The sequence below is a fragment of the Manis pentadactyla genome, chromosome 12 (genome assembly GCF_030020395.1).
Source record: "Manis pentadactyla isolate mManPen7 chromosome 12, mManPen7.hap1, whole genome shotgun sequence".
NCBI lineage: Eukaryota > Metazoa > Chordata > Mammalia > Pholidota > Manidae > Manis > Manis pentadactyla.
Window position 1 is genome coordinate 83,206,039 of NC_080030.1, and position 12,583 is coordinate 83,218,621.

Here is a 12,583-nt window from a genome sequence, read left to right on the forward strand (position 1 = left end):
GAAATATGAGGATTTGGGCTCAATTTATTCCATTTACTCTCCCAGGTGGCTCTCCACCCTCCCCATTCTGTGCCCTGGGAGAGTGACTGTTGATGGAGCCTCTGGCTGCCAGCTGTGTTCAGCCAGTGGGGAGCAATGGTGGGTGGTGGGCAGGAGGGAGGAAAGGAAGGTATTGGTACGTAATCCGAGGCTTTGTTCCTGGCGGTCACACTGGGCTAGCGGTCTCCCCTGGCCCAAAGCTACAGCTCCTCTCAGCTGCCCTCTCCAGAGGACGCCTGGGGTGCCCTCATGGCCCCCTGCAGGCCTAGGGTGGTAACTGCTGTCAGTCTGCTGGAGCCCCGGGCCCTGCCCTACCCTGGGGGTATCCTGCTCCCTGCCGCCACTGTGAGTAGTCCCTTCATCGAAAGCTCTCCTCATTACCCACTCTGAGTGTGCCATCTGTGCCTGCTGGGACTGACGGATAGGACAGTCAACATTTGTTATTTTTACCCCTCTTTGTTAAGAGTTGGGATAAAAAGAAATCCCGTAAAACATGTCTGAGCTTTTTGCAAGCCATAACCAAACAAAAACCTTCTGATGTTACTCAGTGTTCTTTAAGCACCCATGTAATAACTTCCTCCATAAATCCAAAGCTCTACACAAGTGTTTTCCATTCTGCCATCAGGACTATATACTCCCTGGCATTTTCCTTTCTATCCTACTTTGAGGAAACTAAATGTTGAAGTCAGTGTTCATTGTCCATCATCAATTCAACTGAGTACCTAGTAACGATTTCTGCTCCCTGAAAGGGTTTTTAAAACTGGTTTTCATCCTATTTTGCTGTTGTCTTTTTCATTGTTTTTGGTCTGGTGAGTCAACTAAATTCTTCTGGGAGTAAGGAGAATATACATCCTAATTAATAAACATTTCAAAATAAAAATCAGGCCTGGATCAGCATTAAGACCCTAGGAAAGGACCAAGGAACTCAGGTTCATAAGGGGACACTTGGGAAGTGGAAGCAGGAATCCAAGTACCAGGAGGAAGGTGGTCCCACCCAAAGGTGCCTGGGTCCAGCAGCGAATCCATAAGCAGCTTTTCTCCACCCACTGGAAGCAACCCCAGGCCTGGACACTGTTTCCATTTCACCAGTTTCCCATGGAGCTTAACAGACCCTGGAGCAGACCAGACTTACTCTTGGCGTGGGGCTCCTGTCTTGGTCAGCAAGGTCAGCACAAAAAACATGAAGATTACGAAGACTGCGAGACCAACCCAAAATCCAATCACAATGGAATCTGCAAGACAGTTAGTACCGTGATTAGAATTTCACAGCTGCTTAAAACTTGAACATTCAAGGAATATGGGTTTTTTGGTCCATGAGGTGAGAGAGGAAGCCAACAATCTGATAAGGTGATCTTGACCATCAGTCAGCCGGGAACAGATAAGACGCAGGGGATGAGGGAGAACGAAGAGTCTGAGTCGCTCTGGGTTTCCACTCCAGGAACAGTAAGAGGCTTTGGCATTATTGGTTCTTGGTTTTCATAGCCCAGTGAAGGAACCTAAGACAGGATGCAGACCATGTAGGTGCTTACGACTCCACTGAAGTGTCTTTAGTTAGAAGACATTTTGCAAGCCATAAGCAAACAAAAACTTATGTCTTTGGTTGTTTTGCAATATGAAGATTAAAATTAACCCTGGTTCAAACTAACCCAGTTTTGTATTTCCACATATGCTCCCAGATCTTCATTACTTCTGCAGAAACCTACAGATGGCCTCTGGAGTACTCTCCCTGTCTCCTCTCCCCCTGTGCTTCCTCCGTATGATCTGACTTTAATGTAGCTCTGACAATATTGCTCTTTTATGAAAAACTCTCCAACAAAAATATACTGACCTTTTCCAGGTGAAAAGAGATTCCATATGTATTAGCACTCACGTCTGAGAACATGGCACCCCACGTTTGCTAGCTATCACTAACAGTATCATCATCTGCCCCTGGCTTACCCCTGCTGTGAAACCCAGGTTTCCCGTCAGACTAGAGGACATGTGTCCCTGTATTTACCATGACTCTCGGCCACAGCTTCCGAACACCCACACCTTTCCAGGGTGCTTATCTTCACTTGGCTGGAACAACTTTTCCCAAACTAGGGCTAATGAAAGTCTGTCCATTCTTGAAGACCCATTCCTTGTGCCGTCTCCTTCTCAGCGCCTGGGTGCGGTGCCCCACTGAAGTGCTCCCTCCCGTAACTCCTGTCTGTGCTTCCCTACATGGGTGCTTCCTTTATCCTCCCAAGGGAACAGTCCCAAGTGTAGGTCTCTGGGATGACAAGGACTGTTTACAGAGTCTGGCACATATACAACAGCATCTCAGATCTGAGGGAGGTAACAGAGTTTGATTATTTTACATCTTCTAGTACATTCTAAATTTACCTATACGGGAGGGAATACAGGGAGGATGCATAGCAATTTTTAAATAAAAAATGATTGGAACTTAAATGCAAAGCATTATTCTAATTAAATTGTATGTATATAAGATTTTTTCCTTAAGTGAAAAATCAAATCAGCAATTTACTCTGCATAATTCATGCTTTCATTCTACATAAACTATTGCCTAGATGTTAAAAACATGTATTCAACAGTATGTCTTCAGCACTCTGGATACAAAACTAATGTATCATTCCCGGGGCCAAGAGTGCCAAAGAATAGAAATCGTAGAGCTTGCCTTATAATGTAATAGAAATAAGGCCTAAAACTTATAATGTAATAGAAATAAGGCCTAAAAATGACAAGTACCCAGAGACACTTGCACGCAAGCGCAACTAACATGTGACAACTAACATGTGACGACACCCCAGCGACGGCACGGACCACAGCGCACAGACCACGATGGCTCCGAATGCGGCGCTTCCCCAGCCGCCCGCATGGCTCAGCACATTCCGAAAGGACATGCAGCGTGCGTTTCAGTCCTCAACTGAGAATTCAATCCTGCTGACTCTCATGGCAAATGGGGACCGGATCCGCACCAGTCCTCCCGCTCCCTGGCCCAGGGCAAGCCGAAGGGGGTGAGGGGGCCCTTCCCCCAGCCTGGCCCTGCCCCCCCACTCTTCCAGTGCCCAGGGAGCCCATCAAAAAGCAGCGATAATGTGGGGCGCAGAAGGGTCGCAGCCCTCCCATGAGGTCCTGGGGGAGCACAGTGGGGAGAAGGAGGGCTGTGGTTAGAAGGTGTGGATCCCCGTGCGCCACCAACCTTTGCAAATGTTCCCTCGATAACGCGGCATCCACGTTTGCTGTCACAATGTGCTTTAAATGACTCTGTTTATTCATGCTCCCTGCAAACGAAATACCGCTCCCTCAAATTATTTTCATGCTTTTTCCTCTACCTCACTGTCTGACATGTGACCTGACCCCAGGCCACTTTCTTCCCCTGAGCCACTTTCAGGGGACATCAGAGACCTTCATCTCGTCCCAGAATACCCAAATCCTCTGGAAGTCTGATTCCTACGCCAGGTCTCATAGGCATGGGCAGTGCAGTAAAACAGAGACGGCAGAGTCCCGGCCTTCCCCAAAGCCTCTTCCTGGAAGAAGAGTGGGAGTGTGCAGAGAGCGCGGCTCCAGGCAGGCCAGGGGTTAAGGGAGCCACGGGAATCCCCAAAGGAGCTTCTCACAGAGCCGAGCAGCCACTTTTGTCCTGTCTAGAAACTGAGCTACTTAGAGACCACTGCAATACAGGGCTGAGGCAAAGTGCCCAGGGCAACGCCAAATGGAACACTTCATAATGTCACTTTCCCTGACCCTGACCTGTGACGGACGGAATGAAACGGGAGCTAAATGGTGACACTACGGTGTTCACTGGCATGTTCTTCCGCTCTAACAGGACCAACTGCCCCATCCCGGTCCCCTCCTTCCCACCTCCGGAGGATACAGTGTCCCCTTTCCCTTTCATGGGTGTGTGAAAAACAAGGGCTAATACTTAATTAGAAAGACAGGCTCAGGACCAGAGTCAGCACTGTCCTCACACCTCTTGGTTCCAGATGCGTCAAGTTCCTGATGTGTCCGGCTCAGCTTTGTGGTATAAATACCTGGCCAGGGGCCACCAGGGAGGCTGCTGCACCCGTTTCTACCTCACTCCCCATGATACACCTTCCTCCAAGCCTTCACAAGCCCCAGCTCCGCGGCCCTCCTTGATGACCCGGCTTCTTCATCCATGTATGCGTCTGGTATCATCTGCATGTCGGCGTGTGAAAACAGCATGGAGTGTGGCCATCACTGACGGCTCAGGGTAAGGGGATGCACCTTCAGCCTTCCCTCAGAGCAGCAGCCAGTGACCGTAAGTGTCCACTCGTTGGCTCATAGGCTTTTGCTTCTACTTCTTTTAAGAAAACTCTGTCTCACCCAGCCAAGCCCTTCATAAATGTCCCGTTTTCTTCCTTCCCTTTATAGCAAAATTATTTTGAGATTTGTCTAGTACATACTGTTTCCAATTCCTTTCCTCTCATTTTTCTCTTGAGCCAATCCCATCAGCCTTTCACTCCCACCAACACCACTTTTAATGCGTTTTACGCATTTCTCACCACTCCCCTGCCCCACCATCTCCAGCTGACTGAACCATTATAACAGTCCTGGGACTGGTCTTATGTCTCCAGTCTCACCCCTTTCTTTCCTCAACTGCAGAGTGGTCTTATTGACACCTAAGCCAGATGCCTCTCCTCTTCCTCAAACCTTCAGATGACTTCTTAGGGAAAAAGCTGGAATCCCCATAATGACCAGTAAGGTCCCAAAACCCTCCTCCCCATTGCCCGACTCCATCTCCCCTGCCACCCTGCCTTTCAGTCATTCCCCCGGCACCATGCTGGCCTCTGTGCTCCTGCGTGTTCCATTTCACTCTTGCCATGGAGCATTTCCTGAAATGTTTTTCCTGATACCGTATGGCTCCATCTCTCACTTCCTTCAGATCTGTTTTCAGATTTCTCTTCTCAGTAAGGCCTTCCATGGCTACTCTCTATACTTTCACCTCTGCACCCCACATCTCCTTTCCCTTCTCTTTTTTTTATCACCATCTAGCACAGTTTGTTTATTTATTTATTGTCTATCTCTCCCACTAGAAGGCAAGATCCATAAGAGGAGATCTTTTTGTCTTTTCTGTTCACTGTTGTACCTCCAGTGCTTAGAATAGTTCCGTGCATAACAGGCACTCAACAAATATGTGCTGAAACAATGAATGAATGAATGTGCATTCTGCTGGTACCAACTGGGGGTCAGTTATATGTCCACTTCTGATACATGATAAGGTTTAATACCAGAGTCCAAACTGAGGGCAAAAGAATTCACAATGACCACCAAAAGTTGTTCCTCCTTGAAGGTTGGGACTCTTGACTTCAGCTGGCAGAAGAACTTAGGCTAACAAAAGACGTAGCTATGGTTGCCTAGTATTATCCAACCCAGGCAAAGCAAATGAAGATAACTATTATGGTCATTCCTATCCTCAAGAAATGCTCCCCTTGAAATATCATCCTTCTCTTCTTTTGAACCTGCAACTAACTGGCTTTGAATTTGGATAGACAAAACAAAGAGACACACTTGAAGGTCAGAATCATAGCATTTTTAAATGGAAGCGACTATACTAGTATGCAGAGTCTGACAGCTGACATAATCTTTTTTATATTCCTGCATGTCTAGGGTTTTTTTGGGAGGTGGCATGCTTTTTACTTTCTCTGTGTCTCATATCTTGTCAGGCTTGTGAACCTGGGGTCTTTACTTTAATCAGACCTCTTATATTAGAACAGTAAGGACTCACCCAGGCATTTTCTCCTGATGTGAATATTAAAACTAAAAGCACACCTGATTAATAGTAGAGTAGGTAAAGTAAGTATGTAATGTGTCATGCTTTGCCTACATTTTGCAGGATTTTTTTCATGCTATGATAATTTCCAGAATGTAATAGGCTCAAAGAAGATTTTCAATAATCTCTGGAAATGTACCAATAAAAATTACTGCAGTAGCCTGTCTTTTTTGCCACTTAAACTAAGGGAGGTAGATAAGAACAAACTGACATAAAAATAAAATTTGTATCACCAAGCTGTAAAAGCCCATATTACAGGGAAATGTATGGCGGTTTGCCTGGTCATTCTGGTTTCCAATGAAGTTCTTAACAAGCAAGTGACCTTACCTAATGGTTGTCCCAGAAAAGCAGCAGATGAAAGAATTAAAATAAGTTGAGGATGATTTTACACCCTTCCATGAAATAATCAATGACAGCATATCCCAATGGATTCCATGTGCTCACTTTATTTCCACAAAGAACTAATGAACAGATATAAAAAAGGAATGAGAGAAGGTATTTAATTATTACTGTTCACTTCAAGAGTAAAGATATGTGACTTAGTTAATGATTTTTTCAGAACCAAATATAAAAAGCCATTGGTCCGGGAAATGAGTAACTCCGAAGCCCGTTACAGCCGCGCTGCCGGAGCCCCGGAGGTGGGGCCCGCAGAGCCGCACAGCAGAGGCCCTGCCGCTGCCATTGCAGACAGTGGCACCAGGGCCCCCGGCGTCCGCAGGGGAAGCCGGGTCTCCCCTCCCTCCTGCGACGGGGAGGTGGGGACCAAGGCTCAGCTACTTAATGAGCTGGAACGAGGAGCTGACCGAGCTAGGGAGTCAGGAGGTTCCTGAGCGCCCCTCCTCCCTTGGACACGCTGAAGACACAGGTAAATATGGCATGACTCCTTCTGAAAGAATCACATGATCCAGCGGGGTGACTCCTACACATCGGGCAAATGGGGAAGTATCCACATCAGGCCAGTAAGAAAGACTGAGTGGCTCTCTCACCGTCAGTTCCACCCCCGGCACAGCAACGCAGTGTTGGGAGGGAATTCCCAGCTCCCCGCTTCCCCCCAGGAGGAAAGGGTTCGGACCACACATCTAGAGCCCCATTTTTAAGATTCCCCCTGGAGGGATGGACCCCCAAACATCTAGCTCTGAAAGCCAACAGGATTTGTGTCCATGAGAACCCAAGACTAAGCAAACAAAAAAGCAGTTCTTAATGGGTACAAAAGCCCACCTCATGGCTACCCCTGCAGGGCTCAGTGCAGGGGGGTGGGCAGGAACACCCACCTCCTGTGTTCCCCTCAAAGGGCTTTATCCACAGACTTTAAAAGATGCTGCTTGAAGGCCGGGCTTCTAATTTTGCAGCCATCAGGGCTGTGCTCCTCCACAGGGCCAGGGCATCCACAGACGCTGCCCGGCCTTCTCCCTCCAGCCCACTCTAATAATAAACCCCGTTACCGGTATCTTCTCCCTGTAAGGACACTGTACTCAGGGCTGGCACCACGGCTCCTGTAGCTGCTGCCCAGGCTCCTGACCTCCTGACCCCGAGAGCCAACGGGGCTTACAAGTTCCAGTCCCACCCGACTACAGTAAACAAAAAGCAGTTCTTCATAAGCACAGCAGCACCTTTCCGTGGCTACACCCTGGGCAGAGAATAGAGGCAGCATGTAAAAACACTCATCTCACAGTATCTCCCTGGAAGGGGTTTAGCACATGCTTTCCCAGCTGCTGCCTGAGGGTCTGGCCTCTAATCGGACTGCATTTGTTATGGCTGATGACCACAGTCCTCCCCTGAGGGACACAGATAGGTCTCAATACACCCTCAGCTACTGGGAGCCACTAAGAACAAAGAAGGTTGCTTGGACAATCACAGAAGCTTGAGAGACGACTAGGGGCTGGGCTGCACTGAAAAGCAAGATCCATCTCCTACACAAGTCCACTCTGATGCAAGCGGGAGAGGCGGCTGTTTTAACTAATGCCCAGAAACCAACAAGAGTCAAGGAAAATGAAGAAACAGAGGAATATGTTGCAAACAAAAGAACAAGACATATCTCTAGAAATGGATATAGGCGATTTACCTGACTGAACATTCAAAATAATGGTCATAGGATAGGGTTGGTAAGCTCCTTGACATCGGTCTTGGTAATGATTTTTTGGATTTGACGCGAAAAGCAAAGGCAACAACACTAACGATGAACTAGCAGAAAGAGAAATCATGAAAACAATTCCATTCACAATTGCATCAAAAAGAATAAAATACCTAGGAATAAACCTAACCAAGAAAGTGAAAGACCTATACCGTAAAAATGACAAGACACTCTTAAGAGAAATTAAAGAGGACACTAACAAATGGAAACTCATCCCATGCTCCTGGCTAGGAAGAATTAATATTGTCAAAATGACCATACTGCCTAAAGCAATCTACAGATTCAATGCAATGCCTATCAAAATAACAACAGCATTCTTCAATGAACTGGAACAAATAGTTTTAAAATTCATATGGAACTACAAAAGACCCTGAATAGCCGAAGCAATCCTGAGAAGGAAGAATAAAGCAGGGAGGATCTTGCTTCCCAACTTTAGGCTCTACTACAAAGCCACAGTAAGCAACACAATTTGCTACTGGCACAAGAACAGACCCACAGACCAGTGGAACAGAATAGACAGTCCAGATATTAACCCAAACATATATGGTCTATTAATATATGATAAAGGAGCCATGGACATACAATGGGGAAATGACAGCCTCTTCCACAGCTGGTGTTGGCAAAAATGGACAGCTACATGTAAGAGAATGAAACTGGATCATTGTCTAACCCCACAGATAAAAGTAAATTCAAATGGATCAAAGACTTGAATGTAAGTCATGAAACCATAAAACTCCTAGAAAAAAAACATTGGAAAAAAACTCTTGGAAATAAACATGAGTGACTTCTTCGTGAACATATCTCCCCAGGCAAGGAAAACAAAAGCAAAAATGAACAAGTGGGACTACATCAAACTGAAAAGCTTCTGTACAGCAAAGGACACCACCAATAGAACAAAAAGGCATCCTACAGTATGGGAGAATATATTCATAAATGACAGACCTGATAAAGGGTTGACATCCAAATATATAAAGAGCTCATGCACCTCAACAAGAAAAAAGCAAATAATCCAATTAAAAAATGGTCAGAGCAGCTGTACAGACAGTTCTCCAAAGAAGAAATACAGATGGGAACAGACACATGAAAAGATGCTCCACATCACTAGTCATCAGAGAAATGCAAATTTAAACCACAATGAGATATCACCTCACACCACTAAGGATCACCACCATCCAAAAGACAAACAACAACAAATGTTGGCGAGGATGTGGAGAAAGGGGAACCCTCCCACACTGCTGGTGGGAATGTAAACTAGTTCAACCATTGTGGAAAGCAGTATGGAGGTTCCTCAAAGAACTCAAAATAGAAATAGAAATACCATTTGACCCAGGAATTCCACTCCTAGGAATTTACCCTAAGAACACAGCAGCCCAGTTTGAAAAAGAAAAATGCACCCCTATGTTTATCACAGCACTATTCAAAATAGCCAAGAAATGGAAGCAACCTAAGTGTCCATCAGTATATGAATGGATAAAGAAGATGTGGTACATTACACAATGGAATATTATTCAGCCATAAGAAGAAAACAAATCCTACCATTTGCAACAATATGGATGGAGCAAGAGGGTATTATGCTTAGTGAAATAAGCCAGGCGGAGAAAGACAAGTACCAAACGATTTCACTCATATGTGGAATATAAGAACAAAGAGAAAACTGAAGGAACAAAACAGCAGCAGAATCACAGAACCCAAGAATGGACTAACAGTTACCAAAGGGAAAGGGACTGGGGAGGATGAGTGGGAAGAGAGGGATAAGGGAGGAGTGGGGGAAGAAAGGGGGCATTACGATTAGCATGTATAATTTGGGGGGTCATGGGGAGGGCTGTACAACACAGAGAAGACAAGTGATTATTCTACAACATCTTACTTTGATGATGGACAGTGACCGCAATGGGGAATGTGGGGGGAACTTAGTGATGGGGGTAGTCTAGTAAACATAATGTTCATCATGTAATTGTAGAGTAATAATGTCAAAAAAAAAAAAAGCAAAGGCAACAAAAGCAAAACTAGACAAATAGGGTGACATCAAACTAAAAAGCTCCTGCACAGCCAAACACACCATCAACAAAATGAAAAGGCAACTGATGGAAAGGGAGAAAATATTTGCAAACCATATATCTGATAAGGGGTTAATATCCAAAATATAAGGGAACTCATAAAACTTAATGACAAAAAAAAATTAAAATACGGGCAACTGTACTGTGTAATTGAAATCTGCAAGAGAATAGAACTTAAATAAAGAGAACTATCTGAGGTGATGAATGGGTGAATTAACTCAGTGGGGGCGACCCTTTCCCAATGTGTAATACATCAAACCATCATTTAGCACACTTCAAATACATGACAATTTTATTTGTCAATTATACCTCGATAAAACTGAAAGAAATAGAAAACCCTCTTTGCAAGGGAGCAGTAAGTGGGTGTGAGGGATCATGGATGCCAAGAGAGGGCAGAGGGGCAGTGCCCAGGATATACCGAAGGACAAAAGCATGTCCTTTGCCATATTTGCATGTCCAATTGTAATCTCTTTTGTAGTTCCTAATGTATCCGATTAATCTAAACCAGTTAACTGCCTAAAATTTTTGTAGATTCTAAAACAGCCAAACATCTCTGGAATATTTATGTGGAATAACCATGATGGGATGTGGAGTGGGCATCGTTTCTGCTAATTATGTCGACTCTAGAAAACAATATGCCTTTTCAGAGAAGACACAGAGAGATTCAAAGACCCAACACTGTTGGCTTTGAAGGGGGACAACAGCCTGGAAATATGGCCTCAGTGAGAATGACCCATGTCAGACAGTCAGCAGTGAAATGGACTGGTTCCTACCAGTCAAGCCATACTTCACCCGGACTTGGGACCTTACAGAACTGTGGTATAATAAATTTATGTTGTTTTAAATCACACAAAAAAAACAAAAATTATATAAAAGCAAATGCCCCCTTTTATTCCTACCCTATCTCGCTCCTTTTTCCAGAAGTTAACTGTTTAGTGTATATATTTCTAGCCCCTTTTCTATGCATTTATGAAAAAATATGTGCATGTATCAGTGTATGGTGTTATTTCTGGTGTGTGTGTTTATAAATTGGATCACTGTGTAAAAAAAAATGCCTTTTCATGCTGGCTGGTCAGCATTCAGTTATGACTGGAATTAGAGTGACCTTTCACAGAATTATACTACCTCACTCTGTACTGAGTCATTAATCACTCCAAGGACATGAAACACACTTCATGTCTGGAACACAGAGTTAGGAATGACTGCAGGCTGTCCTCGCCTGTCCTTACGAGCGTGCACAGACGGCTCTCCACAGCCCCAGGAAACCAAGAGAGCTGAAAGGATGCTGCTGACTGTGTGCTACAGAAGAAGGCTCTTCAAATAATAGCTCCAGATTGTATTTTTGTACACATTTTTGATGGCCCAAATATTCATACAGTTTGGAAGAGCTGGAATCATCAGTACTTTTTTCAAAAATCTCAATTTGAAAATGATATTGAATCACATTCCCCCACTAAGAGAACCTTTCCAGTTCTTTGTGATGCATGTAATACCATCCCTGAGCAATCAGCCTTATTTGCAGGGAGGTGTTTTCTGGGGTTTTGCAGGTAGAGTTCTATAAAAAGATAGAGTATTTAGGGAAAATATTCACTGGGCATTTCACATGGTAAGACAAATACATATTATGCTTACAATGGGAAGTTGTATAAAACTCACATTTATGAACCTTCAGTCCTTCAAAGGAAACTGGTCCAATCTCATAATACTCATATTCCCAGGTGTAATCAGAATTAGATGCAGGTTGCTGGGATGTTCTGTTAGAAATTAACCTCTGGGCAGACATCTCCACCCTGCAAAATGGAGAAAAGCAAGTGTAGAAACTGTTAACTCATCCACAACTACACAGTTCTCTAATTGCTCTTGATCACACTCAGAAAATCAGTAGGTAAAGACCTCAGGAAGGTCAGAGAAATGTAAATAAAAACCACAATGAGAGGGAGAGAACCAAGATGGCGGCATGAGTAGAGCAGCGGAAATCTCCTCCCAAAACCATATATATTTTTGAAAATACAACAAATACAACTAATCTTAAAAGAGAGACCAGAAGACACAGGGTAACAGCCAGACCACATCCACACCCGTGAGAACCCAGCGCCTCGCGAAGGGCGTAAGATACAAGCTGCGGCCCGGCGGGACCTGAGCGCCCCTCACCCCAGCTCTGGGCAGGAGGAGAGGAGTCAGAGCGGGGAGGGAGAGGGAGCCCAGGACTGATAAATAGACAACCCTAGACATCCGCATCCAGGCGTGGGGTGCTGGATCCTAGGGAAACAGGACAGTAACACCTTGTGAGCGGGTCCCCGCAGTCAGCGCCCCTGGGACAAAGAAAAGCAAGTGCTTTTTGAAAGTCTTAAAGGAACAGGGACCCCACAGCTGGACGGAAGCATCCCAGGACACTTAGCCCAGCTGCTGGGAACCCCAGGGAACTCTGGGCACTCTAACCCCCTGTGCAGCAGGGAGCTCGGAGGCCCCTCACAGAGATAAACAGCCTCCCAGCCGTTTCCCCTCCAATGCGGCTCTGCCATTTCAGAGCAACAGCCTGAGGCAGGCCACGCCCACAGTAACTGCAGTGCGAAAAACTCCATT

General features: G+C 45.3%; 1 protein-coding gene across 10 annotated transcripts in view; it reads right to left on the reverse strand.

Moving 5' to 3' along the window:
* The window catches only part of LOC118913780 (melanocortin-2 receptor accessory protein 2-like), a 38,225-nt gene that overhangs the window by 7,815 nt on the left and 17,827 nt on the right, over positions 1-12,583 (reverse strand). For 5 of the 10 annotated variants that reach the window (XM_057489351.1, XM_057489350.1, XM_057489353.1 and 2 more), the window contains 2 exons: positions 11,657-11,790; positions 1,172-1,271 (listed from right to left, as the gene is read on the reverse strand). In XM_057489351.1, coding sequence (XP_057345334.1) covers positions 1,172-1,271; positions 11,657-11,783 — 227 coding nt within the window. In that variant the 5' untranslated portion in view covers positions 11,784-11,790. Of the gene's footprint in view, positions 1-1,171; positions 1,272-6,139; positions 6,274-7,254; positions 7,272-11,656; positions 11,791-12,583 lie in introns of those variants that run through there. The other 5 variants (XM_057489359.1, XM_057489355.1, XM_057489356.1 and 2 more) reach the window with 4 other exon arrangements.